Source organism: Lepidochelys kempii, chromosome 2 (assembly GCF_965140265.1).
Source record: "Lepidochelys kempii isolate rLepKem1 chromosome 2, rLepKem1.hap2, whole genome shotgun sequence".
NCBI classification, from domain to species: Eukaryota; Metazoa; Chordata; order Testudines; family Cheloniidae; genus Lepidochelys; species Lepidochelys kempii.
In genome coordinates, this window is record NC_133257.1 from 74582398 (window position 1) to 74600408 (window position 18011).

Below are 18011 nucleotides of genomic sequence, written 5' to 3' on the forward strand. Positions count from 1 at the left end.
TTTTCTGTTCCTATGTCATATTGAATTCCTGTCCCTGTCACACACCTACCCACCCAAAAGAAGTTTGGATTATAACTCTGGAGTAAACTAGTTTCTCATTAATAAACCCATGCAATTGGAGGTTCTCACAACCCCAAAATGTGCACACATCCTGAAGTCCTTGTTATTTATGTCCTCTGTCTCAAAGAACTTGCATAAATAGTTATGACTATCTAGTCCTTTTATTGTATTAGAACTGCTAAACATGCAACATAGCAACGTATTAAGCCTTGTGTAATGATTGCAGAAAAAGAAAATAAAAACAACCCCTCAGACAAATAAAATGTATACTGTACAAAGCTTCAGCGTTTTCATTCTTAAAATCTACAGCACACAATCTCCTAATATTATATGTATCCCCTGCTATAAAGAACAGATTCTTCACAACATAATCCAGCACAATGTAGCTGTTGCCTTCCACATCATGCAAGCCCCTTAGAAATTGCAGATGCTTCCTCTGCAACAGTACAAAGTTCAGCTGCCAAAGACTCCCCCTTGCTCCAGTGACATTTCCGGTTTGCAAGATACAGAGCTGAATTAGGAGAAAAAAGATGTGTATAAATGACCTCACAGAATCTTGCACTCAGTGACTTCAGATTCTCAGGACTACCTGTTCCACCCACCAAGAGATAGTAGTCCAAGAGATTATGAAACCTTCACAACCACATATACAAAGATAGGCCAGATGGCTATAAAAACACAAACCCAACAAAAGAAAATAGATTGTTAGGGGGAGGTTCTTGCCCTCCCCCAATCACTAGAGTGCCTTCACATATCCATCACACCTAAAACATTGGTATTGTATTGGTGAAAAAACTCCTCACCCTAGCCTCCATTACATTTGGGGGCAAGGAGCCTGTCAAATCATCATTGTGGAGAAATGTTGGAGGAACTCTGTCTCTTCTCTCTCATTACACCTTTTACTAACAGGGCAAGTGGGTTATCTTAACCTTGTTCTCTCTCTCTGACTGAAATGGAGTTATCAGCCAATGGAGTTATCAGCCAATCCAATGAAGTTATGTACACAATAACCTCTCTTTAAAATTGTTCACAATTGACAATCACATCCCCATAGTAGGGGACTCAGGGGTTCATGAGGTATGCGCTCCCCTTCTGCCGTAGGGTTGCCAAGTTTCTACTTGCACAAAATCGAACACCCTTGCCCAGCCTTCTCCAAGGCCCCGCCCCCCATTCACTCCATCCCCCCTCCCTCTGTCGCTCACTCTCCTCACTCTCACTCACTTGCACTCATTTTCACCGGGTTGGCTCAGAGGGTTGGGGCGCGGGAGGGGGTAAGGGCTCTGGCTGAGGTTGTGGGCTCTGGGGTGGGGCCAGAAATGAGGAGTTCAGGTTGTGTGAGGGGATTCCAGGCTGAGGCAGTGGGTTGGGGTGCACTGGGGTGAGGGCTACTGGCTCTGGGGTGGAGCTGGGGTTGAGGGGTTTGGAATATGGGAGGGGGCTCCGGGCTGAGACAAGGGGTTGGAGTGTGGGAGGGGGTATGGTACGGGCTCTGGGCTGGGGCCAGAAATGAGGAGTTCAAGGTGCAGGAGGGGGCTCCAGGCTGGGACAGGGGGCTGGGGCTTTGGTGTGGGCTGGGGATCAGGGATTTAGGGTGCAAGAGGGGGCTATGGGCTGGGGGGTTCAGAGGGTGGGATGGGGATGAGGGCTGGGGCAGGCTCCGGGAGGCGCTTACCTCAGGCAGCTCCTGGAAGCAGTGGTATGTCCCCGCTCTGGCTCCGACACGGAGGCATGGCCAGGCAGCTCTACACGCTGCCCCATCCATAGGCACCGCCCCTACAGCTCCCATTGGCTGGGAACCGCAGCCAATGGGAGCTGCGGAGCTGGCGCTTCAGGAGGGGGCAGCGCTCGGAGCCCCCTGGCTGCCCCTATTCCTAGGATCTGGAGGGAGGGACATACCGCTGCTTCAAGGAGCCACACGGAGCCACAGCAGGCAGGGAGCACTGCTGACTGAACTTTTAATGGCCTGGTCAGCAGTGCTGACCAGAGCCACCAGGGTCCCTTTTCGACCAGGTGTTCCGGTCAAAAACCAGGCACCTGGCAACCCTACTCTGCCCCTGTGATGTTCCCCCGGTGTTACTGGACCGACTAGTTCAGTCCAATCCTTGACTCTGGGAGCCAGCCTTACCCTGCTCCACTCTGAGAGCCCCCACTCCTGGGCTGTCCACAGCCTCTAGCATGTAAGCTGCTCTGAGTGTGCACTTTTGGCCAGCCGCCGCTTGGATTGTGCAACCGAATGACACTGGACAATATCTCCGGTCCCAAACACAACCCTAGGAAACTCTGTCTTGCACTGTCCATTTATGCCCACTGGATGCTGCAAGCTTGTATGAGTTCGTCAGTTTAACAAAGAAACTGATAAGTACCAGGCTTGTTACAGGAGCCTCCGACGCGCTTCAAACCAAATGCACTGCTTCAGATAGAATAAACAAACAAATACATAAACTACAAAAGATAGATTTTAAGTGATTATAAGTCAAAGCACAACAAATCTGATTTGGTCAAATGAAATAAAAGCAAAACGCAATCTGAGCTGATCTTAACATTTTCAGTTCCCTTACAAACTTAGATCCTTCTCACCACAGGCTGGCTTGTTGCGCTTCAGCCAGGCTCTCCCCTTTGATCAGCATTTCAGTCGCTTGGTGGTGGTGTCTGTAGATCGGAGTGAGCAAACTACGGCCCACGGGCCGGATCCGGCCCATTAGGGCTTTGGATCCAGCCCAAGGGATTGCTCCCTGTGGTGCCGCAGGCCCCGCGCCACTCTCAGAAGCGGCGGGCACCATGTCCCTGTGCGGCCCATGGGGGAGGAAGGGCAGAGGGCTGCATGCGTTACCTTTGCCTCCAGGCACTGCCCCCCACAGCTCCCATTGTCCAGGAACGGAGAACCGCGGCCAATGGGAGCTTCGGGGGAGGTACCTGGAGGCATGGCAAGGGCAGCACATGGAACATGGTTCCGGTTGCTTCCCGGAGTGGCGACACATGGGGCCAGGGCAGGCAGGGAGTCTGCCCTGCCCCAGTGTGCGCCGCTGTCACCCTGGAGCCCAAACCCCCCCTGCACCCCCATGCCCCAGCCTGCATCTCGCACCCCTCCTGCACCCCAACCCCCTTCCTGCACCTCACACCCCTCCTGCACCCCAACCCCCTTCCCTGAGCCCCCTGCCTGCACCCTGCACCCCTCCTGCACCCCAACTCCCCTCCCTGAGCCCCTGGCAGCACCCCGCACCCCTCCTGCACCCCAATCCCCTGCTCTGAGCCCCCTGCCTGCACCCCGCATCCCTTCTGTGCCCCAACTCCCTGCCCTGAGCCCCCTGCCTGCACCCTGCACCCCTCCTGCGCCCCAACTCCCTGCCCTGAGCCCCCTGCTGCACCCTGCACCCCTCCTGCACCCCAACTCCCTGCCCTGAGCCCCCTGCTGCACCCTGCACCCCTCCTGCACCCCAACTCCCTGCCCTGAGCCCCCTGCTGCACCCTGCACCCCTCCTGCACCCCAACTCCCTGCCCTGAGCCCCCTCCTGCACCCTGCACCCCTCCTGCACCCCAACTCCCTGCCCTGAGCCCCCTCCTGCACCCTGCACCCCAACTCCCTTCCCTGAGCCCCCTCATACACTCCACGCCCTTCCTCTGCCCCAATCCCTTGCCCTGAGTCCAATCCTGCACACCGCACCCCCTCCTACACCCGCACCACAACCCCCTGCCCTGCATACAATTTCCCCACCCAGATGTGGCCCTCGGTCCAAAAAGTTTGCCCACCCCTGCTGTAGATGGAGGTGGAAGAGAGAGAGAGAGAATGGCAAACGTCTCTCCCTTTTATCAGGTTCTTTCTTCCTTCTTGGCTTTGCTCCCCGCCCTTCAGATTCAGGTGAGTATTACCTCATCGTAGTCCCAAACGGACCAAGGGAAGGTGGGGTGACTCACTTGAGAGTTCAACAGTTGCTGCCTAGGCCAGTGTCCTTTGTTCCTGTGAGGCTGGGCTGGGCTTGTCCCATACATGCCATGATGAGGTGTGAACTGCCCCTCTGCTCCTGGAGAGATTTGCCTGGGCTTGTTTTAAGCCATGGGGACACATTTTCAGCCTCATAACTATATATATGAAATTACAACCTATAACATTACTATAACAACAATACTCAGTGCATCATGAGCTTTCCAAAGACACTTGACATGACAAACTTTGCATTGGATACCACACAATCATATTATAAGGATGAACATGGAGGTGGAAGGTGTTCCCCCGAGGTAGAGAGCATCACAGCCCCCTCCCCCTACACTTGAAAAACCTTCCAAAAGACCAACAGCCATATACAGCAATCAGATGTAATATAGTCATAGTTAGCCTCTACCTCAAGAAGGGGCAACTATGGAGTACATGATGCACCATTCCACAGGTGCTAAAATGAAGATACTTCTCTCTACAGAATAAGGTGTAGGCTCTGTTGTGGCAGAGCTCAGAAAACTCTCAGACATTCCAAGCTGCTATGGAGTCTGATTTAGACAAAAGCAATACCCTTAATGAATAACCCTCTCAATTCACAGTATGAAAGACAACAAACACATGCTTCAAGGGGGCACTGTTTTCTGAAGCAGTAACTCAGCTCTGCTACAGAGAGGCAGCCAAACCACAGCAATTACATACAATTAAGCTCTGCAACAGAACAGAGGTCGGCAGAACAAAGGAATTTTTAAAGAATAAAGCCAAAAAGAAAGGTTTCATTGGATGACATGGAGGTTGACACAACACGCAAGATAATAGCAAAATGAAAGCTCCAGTTTTTGCAACATAAAATGCCATGAGGGGGTCAGCCAGACCGTTCTGGAAATATTTCTCCTAAAATCACAAATAAAACCAAAGGCCTGGGATTAATTTCATTGGGAATTCCTCCCTCCTTCCTTGTCACTGAATTTCTGGTCTATGCGAACATACAATACAGAGCATCCAAAATGACTTAACAGATCTTCAACAACTAAGCTGCTTCAATCTCTTCCCACTGATCACTGTGCTCATCTGTCTCTTCTGTGTCTGCCTTTAGCAACAGAAGCAGAGACAAGAGCTGCATGAAAGTCAGAAACAATCCTGCATTTTAGAAATATTATCAGAGCGAAGAAAACCTAGAAGGCTGAGTATCATGCTGCCTGGAGCAGCTCACAGCCAAGAGTGCCAACCTCAGGGCAGACTGTCAAAAGCAGGGCAGACACCCCAAACTGGTGATATGTTCTATAATTAGATTACACCAACCCAGTAACAAATGTGAATTCCTATCTCACTGTACCAGTCTTACCATGGAGTCATAGACAGTCCCTTTGGACTCTCCGGTCTATCTTGCCACACAGGCAAGCTGGATTTAGTTATAAATGATCACTTACACCAAAAATCACAAAATATTCAGGTTGCTCCCAGTCCCAAGAGACCAGCCACTTACTCCAGATCCATTTGTCTTTGGGATGAGATCTAAGGTACAATACCTACAGCCAATCCTGTAATAAACTAACTAAAGGTTTATTATTAACTAGGAAAAAGAAATAAGAGTTATTTACAGGCTAAAGCAAGCAAGCATATATACACAAATAATTTTAAGTCTGTGATTTCAAAGGTGACAGAGATGTAGTAATCTGTCAACACTGGATGTCTTTTTTGGGCTTAACTCAGGTCAACCCTGCAGATCTCTGCTTTTTGTTTCTTAGCTCCTGCCCTTGTGAGATTCCAAACAGTAAAGAGAAGAAAAATCTTCATGCTAGCAATTTTTATTTCCCTCTTCCGGCATTCAAGTGGATGGCACAAAGCTTTCTGCACGTACTTCTCTATGGGTGGATTGGGCAATCAACAAAGCTTTTGTCCTACAATGGCCTACTTAATATTTGATAGTCCTCTTGGATAGGTAGGGGAACAGACTCTTCTTGTTTGAGTTCACAATTTCAGAGCAGGCATTTTTACAATCATAAAACAAACTTTATAGCGTGGAATACAGACATTACAAGTAAGATTAATGCATGAAGCAATTTACAAGCATTTCATAGAGTCTAAACATTAAATACGTTCTTATAAAGCTAATACGTATTTTGAACAAAACTAACATATAGATGAGCTGGTTTCGTTTCCAGCTATTAGTTTGTTAGTTCTTAGCTAACGCCTACGGCCTTGGCCAGAGCTGGCACTTTGTTTACCAACATTACACTGAGACCAGCAAGAGATTCTTATCTTAAATCCCAATAAGATGAAAGCCAAAAGTGTTACAATTAGCAGCGCAACAAAATTATTACACTCTTAGATTACAGGCAGTTACATTAATGTTGCCTAACTGTCACAGCAAAATCTTAACCATTCGGGCTGAATGGTTTGCATACTGGGCATCTGACCTAGGTTGAATTTTTTTTTTTTTTTTTTTTTTTAATTTCAGCTAAAACAAGTCAGCTATTTTTGAGAACCAGATTAGATTAGAGAAATATATGTTGTCCAGCCCATGTAAAAAACAAACAAACAAAAACAAAAAAATCACAGCCATGTTGTTGAGATGCTCTAGTGCTTCCACCCTTTGCAAGATAGACTTGAAATTTTGTAGTGGGGTTGCCCTGATGTAAGAGATGTGCCCTTTGTTGTCCCTGTGAAAATTCACCCAAATTCAGCCAATTTTTGAGACTCTGAAAAATCACACTTTATACACGCTCAGTAAAGTCTTAAGAGTTTGGCAGCTACATTCTTTGAAGATTCAGAGAGGCATGTGATCATGTAATTGGAGACTGTATCATAAAACTGCATACATCCAAGGGGGATAAATTAAAATTTCCTATACAATCTTAAATCTGGCATTTCCTAACATTTAAGCCCCTAGATCAGTGGTTCCCAAGCTAGGGGTGCTGCTTGTTCAGGGAAAGCCCCTGGCGGGCTGGGCCAGTTTGTTTACTGGCCGCGTCTGCAGGTTCAGCCGATCGTGGCTCCCAGTGGCCATGGTTCACCGTTCTCGGCCAATGGGGGCTGTGGGATGTGCTGGCTACCCTTCCCGCAGCCCCCATTGGCCTGGAGCGGCGAACTGCAGCCAGTGGGAGCCGCGATCGGCCAAACCTGCGGACGCGGAAGGTAAACAAACCCGCCTGGCCCGCCAGAGGGTTTCCGTGAACAAACAGCGCTCCTAGTTTGGGAACCACTGTCCTAGCTGGACAGAAAATTTTCACCTTTTGAACTCAATTACTTCAGTGACAGGGACATTATGAATACCTAGTGTGCTAGATAAGAGATGCAATTCTGCAGAATATTAATGATGTATGTGCCAGAACTCAGAGCCACTGCTATACAGAATACAAACTTGCACCATATTACTATATGCATGGCGATGTCAAATATTTTTCTAATGAATAGATGTAACTAACAAATATGTACTTTCATATAACATGCCTATATACATGGTTCTTACCTGAAGAGGTTTTATACTCTGAAACACATTGATGTTTCCAAAAGCTAATGGCAGACCTCTCTCTGTTCTGCAGCCGATTTAACCTCTCTGCTAGCCCTCCCCTGCAGAGAATGAAGAAATGCTCAATTAAGCCAAGAATTAGCATTCAGTTTTGCCAAGTGACAAGTCATAGGACCAATGAAATATTTATTCTGTGACCCTCAGAGACAGAGACATACTGTAAAATTACACTCTACAGATTTGCTCAGACAATTCAGATTGGGCTACAATCCCAATAAAATGTGAGCTTAATACAATAAAGAAGACACAGAAAACTTCATCATCCTGGTATTCAAAATTTCAAGTCCCTCAGTCCCCCACCAATATGAGTTTAAAGAAGTATTTCCATCCTCCCTTCCACTTCCACTTTTTTTTTTACATTAGAAGAAAGACACAAATATAGAACAATTTTGAAAACGCCCACATCTGTCAAGAGCAATGCCCCGCCCAGAATGTCATCTTATCCATAACTTTCACCTGGGGTTCACTTTACAGCAACTTTTTCAAAGTTGCTTGCTCGCTGGCAATGAGTGATTGCAAAAATATTCTTTTAGCCACACTTGATTCATTTCACACGCTGGGTCAAGTGTGCATTTCAGTGGCCTGAAAACTCTCCACACTGAAATTAATTCAACATTCTCGAGGTCAGAGGAAGAGGAGTAGCATCTGAAACATACACATTTAAGATAATTTCAAAGCAATTCCTATACCTTTGATACTGACCCCAAAGGGGTCAGTTTTCTAGTTTAAGAACAAAGAGACTAGTGTGTATGAAGCTGCCTTTGGACTATTGTGGGACTATTTGAGCATTTTTCTTCACCTCTGACTTAGATAAATTTTCATATTTATCTGTCTGTGAATAAGATCTGAAAAAATTATTTATGCAGGGCTGCAACTTGTGTTTCCTTTCCCTACATTCAGCTACCATCTATTATTGATTCTTTAACAATAATCCTTCCATTTCCCATCAAATTGTGCAGTTAAAAGAAGCTGTGAATTTGCTTGGTTTCAAAGTATAAAGTATACTCAAGACAGTACTTATGAGAAATTCCAGATGCTCACTGGAAATAGTTGTTTCTGCATCTGTTTGGTACATTGTAAAATTGGAAAATACAATAAAAGGATATGCCATGCATGAGAGGAATTTCCATGGTAAACAAGGGGGATGGGTAGTTTACAGTTAAGATTTGTTCGGGGGAGGGGGGTTGTTTTTGTTTTGTTTTTTAAAACAAAACTAGAAATTAACTACTTCTTTTGGTTCAAACATATACACACACATTACAACAGAGTTTACAATATTGATATTTGATAAACACCAAGTGATATTTTATATATAATACTGTTGCATACATTACTAAGAGTACTGGTGGGGATATGTTGTACAAGTTATGTATGTATGTTAATATGGAATATGCAAGCAATATCATGGCTGGACAGGTAAGAGGACATTAACTATGAGTATATTTTCCCTTATTAAAGATGGAAGATAGAGCATGGTGCAAAGTTGATATTGGAAACAGCACAGAATCTAATCTCTTTTCCATGTTTAGAGGGAGGCAAGAATATTTGTTTAAATTACTTTTAATTCTTTTTTAAGGTTTGTACATACAAGCTGGTGTTCATGAATTCTTCTCTGCCCAGTGAACTGTCACACTCAAGGTTTCATTTACACAGCAAACGAAGAGACCCTTGGCAGCAATTCTCCAAATCTAAGTCAATTCATTTGGGAGCGCTGTTAGCGTAAGATCCATAAACCTGGAAATCCTGGATGCACCATCATCTCAGGCACTGACACCCTGACACCAGGATTACCTGGCTGTGTAGACTCCCTCCTCAGGCCCACGCTACCAGCACTCCCAGCTATCTTCAAGACACCAATGACTTCCTGAGGAAACTACAATCCATCGGTGATCTTCCTGATAACGCCATCCTGGCCACTATGGAGTAGAAGCCCTCTACACCAACATTCCACACAAAGATGGACTACAAGCAGTCAGGAACAGTATCTCCGATAATGTCACGGCAAACCTGGTGGCTGAACTTTGGGACTTTGTCCTCATCCATAACTATTTTACATTTGGGGACAATGTATATCTTCAGATCAGCGGCACTGCTATGGGTACCCACATGGCCCCACAGTATGCCAACATTTTTATGGCTGACTTAGAACAACACTTCCTCAGCTCTTGTCCCCTAATGCCCCTCCTCTAATTGCGCTACATTGATGACATCTTCATCATCTGGACCCATGGAAAAGAAGCCCTTGAGGAATTCCACCATGATTTCAACAATTTCCATCCCACCATCAACCTCAGCCTGGACCAGTCCACACAAGAGATCCACTTCCTGGACACTACAGTGCTAATAAACGATGGTCACATAAACACCACCCTATACCCGAAACCTACTGACCGCTATTCCTACCTACATGCCTCCAGCTTTCATCCAGACCACACACCACGATCCATTATCTACAGCCAAGCTCTACAATACAACCACATTTGCTCCAACCCCTCAGAAAGAGACAAACACCTACAAGATCTGGATCAAGCATTCTTACAACTACAATACCCACCTGCTGAAGTGAAGAAACAGATTAACAGAGCCAGAAGAGTACCCAAAAGTCACCTACTACAGGACAGGCCCAACAAAAAAAATAACAGAACGCCACTAGCCATCACCTTCAGCCCCCAACTAAAAACTCTCCAACGCATCATAAAGGATCTACAACCTAGCCTGAAGGACGACCCATCACTCTCACAGATCTTGGGAGACAGGCCAGTCCTTGCTTACAGACAGCCCCCCAACCTGAAGCAAATACTCACCAGCAACCACATACCACACAACAGAACCACTAACCCAGGAACCTATCCTTGCAACAAAGCCCGTTGCCAACTGTGTCCACATATCTATTCAGGGGACATCATCATAACATCAGCCACACTATCAGAGGCTCGGTCACCTGCACATCTACCAATGTGATATATGCCATCATGTGCCAGCAATGCCCCTCTGCAATGTACATTGGCCAAACTGGACAGTCTCTACGTAAAAGAATAAATGGACACAAATCAGACGTCAAGATTATAACATTCAAAAACCAGTTGGAGAACACTTCAATCTCTTTGGTCACTCAATTACAGACCTAAAAGTGGCAATTCTTCAACAAAAAAACTTCAAAAACAGACTCCAACAAGAGACTGCTGAATTGGAATTTAATTTGCAAACTGGATACAATTAATTTAGGCTTGAATAAAGACTGGGAGTGGATGGGTCATTACACAAAGTAAAACCATTTCCCCATGTTTATTTCCCCCCTCCCCACCCCGCACTGTTCCTCAGACATTCTTGTCAACTGCTGGTAATGGCCCACCTTGATTATCACTACAAAAGGTTTTTTTTTTCCTCTCCTGCTGGTAATAGTTCACCTTAAGCGATCACTCTCCTTACCGTATGTATGGTAACACCCATTGTTTCATGTTCCCCATGTATATAAATCTCCCCACTGTATTTTCCACTGAATGCTTCCGATGAAGTGAGCTGTAGCTCACGAAAGCTTATGCTCAAATAAATTGGTTAGTCTCTAAGGTGCCACAAGTACTCCTTTTCTTTTAACTGAAATAGTGTAACTTAAGTCGACTTACTGCAGTATTGTAGACCAGCCTTAAAAAAACTAGAATAGATTTTTGGCTTTGCTGGAGCCCAGGCTTTGATACCTGGCAAAGGGGGAGGGTCGTGGAACCCAGGCTCCTGCCCAAGCCTGAATGTTTACACTTATATTTTTAGCCCTACAGCACAAGCCCTGCAAGCCCTAGTCAGCTGACCTGGGCTCTGTTACTTGCTTTTGGCAAGATTTCAAGGTATACCATTTTTACTCTGCATCAGCTTCAGGGGTTGTCATCATGTTATATCTTATGATTTCCTCAATTTTGCTGGCATCTGTGATGCAGGCCTTTATTGATGCTAGTATTTGCTGTGGTCTTGCTTCATTTTGCCAGACGTTGGCATCAGTGCAGGACCTATTGTAACTAGCTCTTGAACTTAACTGTGGTTCCGTTTCTTTGTGCAGCTGTGTGCCTCGGGATGGGGTGGGAAGGCATGTTATTTTCTAATGCTGAATTTCCTCTTTTGGCAGATCCAGACACTATTATGTACTTAATTGGCCTATATGATTGACTTACATTTTGGTGTATATAATTTGACAGGTGGCAAATGTCATTTTGAAGAATAAAATATGATTCTTTTCTGTGAAGGAGGTGGACAGTATGTTTTTATATAACAAATAGCATACTTTGAGATTTATATCATGTCAACCTTTCCCAAGAAAGAACAATTTTTTGTGAAACAATTTAACACGCGCATTCATTTAGCCACCTATTATGCAAAGGTGACCAATCATACATTCTCCATTGCCCACAATTTTTCCATATTTTACCTGGTGTCACTATTTTATCCAGTAAAAAGAAAAGGAGTACTTGTGGCACCTTAGAGATTAATTTGTTAGTCTCTAAGGTGCCACAAGTACTCCTTTTCTTTTTGCAAATACAGACTAACACGGCTGCTACTCTGAAACCTATTTTATCCAGTGAAATCCCCTGGGGAAGACTCCAGTTTAAGAAGCTGTCCTAGTTCAGTACTTAACATGAACTTTTCACTGTAGGACCACCACCTCCCTGAGCAACGGTAGCTAGGACTATGGAAGCATTCTTCCCTCAACCTAGCTGCTTCTACATGGGGAGTTAGGTCGGCCTAGCTATGGCACTCAGGGGTAGTTCACATCCGTAGCTATGTCAATCTAAATTTTAAATGTAGTCTAAGACTTACTGGCCGTTGGGTCCCGACCCAAGTGAAGTTAAATTTAAAAGAAAATCTGTACTGCACTTTGAGCATGCAAGTGTAATGCCGGGTAAGTTGGGTTTAGAGACGTTTATCTTGTTTATTTGTTCTTTTTTTAAACGTGTTGGGAATCTATGTTCATTATTTAAATTACCAAAACCAACCCCATTAAATATGGGTCATCTAAGTTTACTAGTTTCTAGTTCATTTGAATTTAAGAGCAATAAACAGTTACAGCAATATAGCATTTCCTAAACATATTTTATTCTCATAGTCAGGGTCCCATGTAATCAGTGATTTCACAGCCACAGACTTCACTGCAGAATTCACCCGCTGACAAAGAATTGTGGTTCCAGAATCTCAGCTCCCACTCGCTAGCTCTCATGGTTGTGAAGATTACACTCAGTTCAAGTTAGAATTTTTGTAACAATTCTGAGGAGTGTTAGCCATCCAATTCAGCTCAATGTAGTGTTGACTTAGAAAACTAATGAGTACTCTTTAACTGTCACCATTGTTAACTATTTCACAATTGATCATTAGGTCATTAATTATTTGTATTGTAGCATTGCCCAATCATTATTGGGTACTCACTGTACAAAGTACTGTACATACATATAGAAAAACAGCTTATGGAAGTTTTTCAAAGTAGTTGCCTTGCAAGTCCCCTCTCAGCCCTAGAGATAGTTGCTGAGGATATGTCTGGATGACAGAGGCTATACTGGCATAGCTCAGCTGGCATATCCCCATAGTATTGATGAAGCCTACTGTAACAGAGGGTGTCTTTCTATCAGTCTAGGAACACCACATCCCTGACTGAAGTTAGCTGTGTTGATGGAAACCCTTTTTTTCCTCATCATGTGTTTTTCACATCCCTGACCAACAACTACATTGTTGATATAACTTTTCAGTGTAGATCAGGCCTGACCTAGTGGAGTGAGTTACAAAATCTTCAGATGGTATAAACTTAAGCTAGGTCTACGCTTAAAGTTTCGATCAACCTAGCTATCTTGGTGACAGGTTTCAGAGTGGTAGCCGTGTTAGTCTGTATCAGCAAAAAAAACAGAGGAGTAGTTGTGGCACCTTCGAAACTAACAAACCCCAAAAAAAATTTTTAGTCTCTAAGGTGCCACAAGTACGCCTCATTTTTTTTTGCTACCTATCTTGCTCAGGGATGTGAAAAATTTATATCGGAGTCCCACAGTTATGCCAAGTTAACCCCCCAAGTGCAGACGAGGCTAGATCAATAGAAGAATGCTTCTGTCGACCAAGCTACTGCTTCTCAGGGAGATGGATTACCGACAGTGGGAGAAAAAGCCTTCAATCACAGTAGGAAGCGAATACGCTATGGCATTACAGTGGCATAGCTGAAGCACTATAGCTGTCTGCTGTAGCGCCTGTAGTGTAGACATGACCCCAGCTTTAGAGCCCTGCACTACACAAGTTTTGATACAATTCACTATCACAGATTTAGAAGCCTTATTCCCTCTGTGTCTCAAAATGATGCATTAGAATCAGTGCAGTACATTTTTTCATTGGTTTAGTGTTGTCAAATTTGGACCACCCTTCTAACACCTGAGGCATGCCACAATTTTTCTTTGTGATAGGATGAGTTGGCACAGAAGGAGACAAGAGTAATCCTTCATCCTTATGTTACTTGTGTAATTGCAACTGGGTACAAATTCTGGAGACATGCATACATCAACTTTGCCATTTTGGAGAGTGCAGTGTTTCTCCATCAACACTTCAGCCAACTTAGATATCATTTGGATGACCAGGAAAATATCTAAGATACATATTTTCACTGACAAGAAGAACAACTATTTCAATGGCTCAAATAATCATTTCTAATACACAGTGATCAATGGTGAGCTGTATCTGCCAGTACAGAAATCGTGGGGAAGAGGGTACATATTTGAAAGGGATAGAAAATAAGACAGAAAGTATCATATTTCTTCTATATAAATCCATGGTATGCCCACATCTTGAATACTGGAATTGGAAAAGGTACCAAAAAGGGCAACAAAAATTATTAGGAGTATGGAACAGCTTCCATATGAGGAGAGATCAATAAGACTGGGACTTTTCAGCCTAAAAAAGAGACAACTAAGAGGGATATGATAGAGGTCTGTAAAATCATGACTGGCGTGAAGAAAATAAATAAGGAAATATTATTTGTTCTTGTGTTATTTGAAGGAATTAGGAGTCACCAAATGAAATTAATAGGCAGCAGGTCTAAAACAAACAAAAGGAAGCATTTCTTCATACAACACACAGTCAACCTGTGGAACTCTTTGCCAGGGCATGTTGTGAAAGTCAAGACTATAACAGGGTTCAAAAAAGAACTGGATAAGTTCATGGAGGATAGGTCCATCAATGGCTATTAGCCAGGATGGGCTGGGATGCAAAACCGTGAGCTGAAGTGTCCCTAGTTTGCCAGAAGCTGGGAATGGGCAACGGGGGATAGATTACCTGATGATTACTGTTCTGTTCACCCCTCTGAAGCACCTGGCATTGGCCACTGTCAGAAGACAGCATACTGGGCTAGATGGACCATTAGTCAGACCCAGTATGGCTGTTCTTATGACCTGTTTGAGGTAGGGCATTAATATGGATACAAGTGGTAGTGTGGCTTGGAAAGTTGCACTGATGCAGGTTTTCCTCTCTCATCCTTCTGTTTCTATTCAAATTCTTTGATCTGTTGTATCAATGCTGAGAGGTCTTTTTTGACTGTTTAAGGCAGTAAAAAAGATACATCTGAAGTCTCTCCTAGAATCACTTGTGAATTTATGGATTTGGAGTTCTTTCCTGGAATCTGATAGAAGAAGCAGTTGCTCCTTCTGCGCTCTGCTAAAGCATTTTCAATTGCCTCACATCAGAGTTAGCTTCAGCAAAACTTGCAGGGAGCAAATACTTAATTTGCATGAGTTGCCACACAACAGTAGGAGCCAAAGATGCCTGTTAGCAACAGTAGGAGAAGAAAAAGTGACTTTCCAGAAAATTTTACACTATCTACAGCTGTAACCCACCACAGAGGCTGCTGCTAGATGCATCTTCTTAATCGCTGTCTTTACCTCTTTTATCTTAAATTGGGCAAGATGTGCCTAAACACTATGCCACTGTAACTCCTGCAAACGAGTAAACAAATATATGTTTGCAATACTGAAGAGTCAAGGTTCCTATGAAGCGAGATTTCAGTTTTCCAATTTCCCAGATCCCTTGAGCAAAAAAAATGTCTCTGGAAAAAGGCACAATAGTATTCTTTCCAGGGATGAAACTGCATTTGTAAAATTTACAAACCTGCTATTTGTCTTTCTGCATATGGTAAGATTTGGTGGAGAGTTTGTGTTCCTGTTCTTCTAAGCAGGACAACCACCTCCACTGAATTTATCAGCGGAATTTAACGGCCCTGTTTGAAACAAGAAGGAAGAAACTTTTGGGAGGTCTAGGTTTAGGGACTGGTTTGTTTAGGGCCTCCTCAGTTTCCAGGGTATTAATTACCTTTTTAACCACGTACTTCAAAAATTCAAGTTGAAAAATTTACCAGGAATTTCTTAATCCATTCCCGCCCAACCACCCCCGCCCAAAAAAAAAAAAAAAAAAAAGCAGAGAGCGCTCTCCTTCTAAACCAATGGTTCTCAACCTTTTTCCCTTTGCAGACCCTAAACATTTCTGAACAGAGCTGCAGGCCCCTTTGGAAATCTTAGGCATAGTGTGTGGACCTCCAGGGTCTGCAGACCACAGGTTGAAAACTACTGCTCTAAACTGGCATGGAGCTGGCATGGAGGCCTACATATGGATTTCTTCGACCTCTGAGAGCCTAAATATGACACACATGTCTCTTGCCCCTAACCTGAGGAGGGGAGGTAAACAGAGGAGAGGACTACAGTTCAGGGACAGATGACCCACCTCTCCTATGACACATGGAGAATCTTACCAAAACTATGGAAACTCGATCCAAATAAGTGTCCTTGTTCACAATGATAAGTTATTTTCTTGGTTTTATTCCTGGTTTGAATTTTAACTGTAGCTGATTTGTTCATACAACTGCTGGCAAAACAAAAATGGCAGAAGGCTAAGGAAGAGAAGTCCGCATAGAAGCGGAGACCAGAGCAGCAGCCAGACAAAGCAAAGTATCCCCATGGATTCCCTGCCTTTGCTCTTACAGACTAGATACTGAGGCACGATCTCTGGCTCAGAGACTTCTCTGCCAATTTGTCTCCCAAAAGCTTGCACATAACACCAGACTATGATTCCAGGGCCAAAAAGGAAAGGGCACCAAACTGACTCCTCTTTGGTAAGGCACAGATATGTCCTGTTAGACAATTCTAAACAGGCAATAGCTAGTAATTTAAAGTTACAATTGGGAATTTTTTGTTTTAGGTAAAAAGTCTTTTTGCTCAAAAAGCTGTCTGCTCCCTCCATTAATATACATCACCTGACATGAACAACAAGGCAGGGGGCATCAGCCTCATTTTCAGTTTACAGACAGCCTTCAATCTTTGACAAGTGCATGGATCATGCATTAGTGAGGGCTGCCAGCCAAACCATCAGCAAACAAAGCAGTTTTTACAAATGATGCATCCAGGCAGTAGCTCTGATGCATTTCAGTTATGTCCTCTTTGTCCAGGAATAAATTATCTAGTGAAATTTTACTTAGTATTTATAATTCCAGTATTTTATCAGATCAGGATGTCAGAGAAATTAGACTTTAGCTGTGAAGATTTCATACTACTTGTATCCATATGTGAGGAAAACAGATCAAATTAGATAGTATGAACAAGCTTTTTCCCTTGGCATTTTATTTTATATTCAGGGCCTCTGCTGGCCTTGTACGATAGAAATTGGTTGTGTTTTACTGTGTGGAATACCAGGACATTCTGTATTTTCTGGTCCTTTGAAAAGGAATACGTGCATTCTAGCAGATCAAATCTTAAGTACCCCACTGTTCTATAGTACAATTACATATCAAATAATTAAATAAAACTTTCTTAACCTGCTCAAAACAATCCAAGCTAAGAATGTTAATAAAGTATAAAAGGAATTGTACTGATACAGGAAAGATTCATGATAGCTGGAAAAAAATATTACAAAGTGACAGATCTGGAAACAGAAGAGTTAACATTGTACGAAGTCTGCATTTCCTGAACTGACCAGCAGGCCTCAGAATAACTGGTCAGTTTTGCTGACGAAAATAAAATCTTACTTGAAAAAGCTAGAAACCCATAAAACCTTCACATCAGACATTTATTTTCAGCCACAAAAAGCTGAGTTTTATAGCAACTGTTCATCACATTTTATCTACACTTTGTCTTTAAGTTTCCTTGTTTACCAGTTTTATGAACAAACAATTATTGGTATAATCCATGCAACGAACTCTATAAAACCTCGTATTTTCTTCCTTCTATCCTTCATAATGGAACTCTAAGAGTGAAAGAACTTACACAGATACCCAATTTCATCCTAAGGTATGGGTGTGAACGAACAGACTGCAGAAATAAGATTCATAAAGGGTGGTGGCTGCTACACATTCCCTTTGGCCTTGTCTGATGTAAAAAACATGCAAATTTTTTTAGTGTAGATAAGGTCTCCAATTCAAGATCTGTGTGTGGTGGAAAGCATGGGAACAACACTTTACTACCTGAACACCAGCATAATCCATCTCTCATTAGTTATGGT

The 18011-nt window shown here is 43.7% G+C and overlaps 1 protein-coding gene across 6 annotated transcripts in view; it reads right to left on the minus strand.

The window, feature by feature from the left end:
* Positions 1–18011, minus strand: part of SPIDR (scaffold protein involved in DNA repair) — a 340912-nt gene that overhangs the window by 228254 nt on the left and 94647 nt on the right. For all 6 annotated transcript variants that reach the window (XM_073331247.1, XM_073331245.1, XM_073331242.1 and 3 more), the window contains one exon: positions 7461–7561. In XM_073331247.1, the coding sequence (XP_073187348.1) occupies positions 7461–7561 (101 nt within the window). The remainder of the gene's footprint in view (positions 1–7460; positions 7562–18011) is intronic.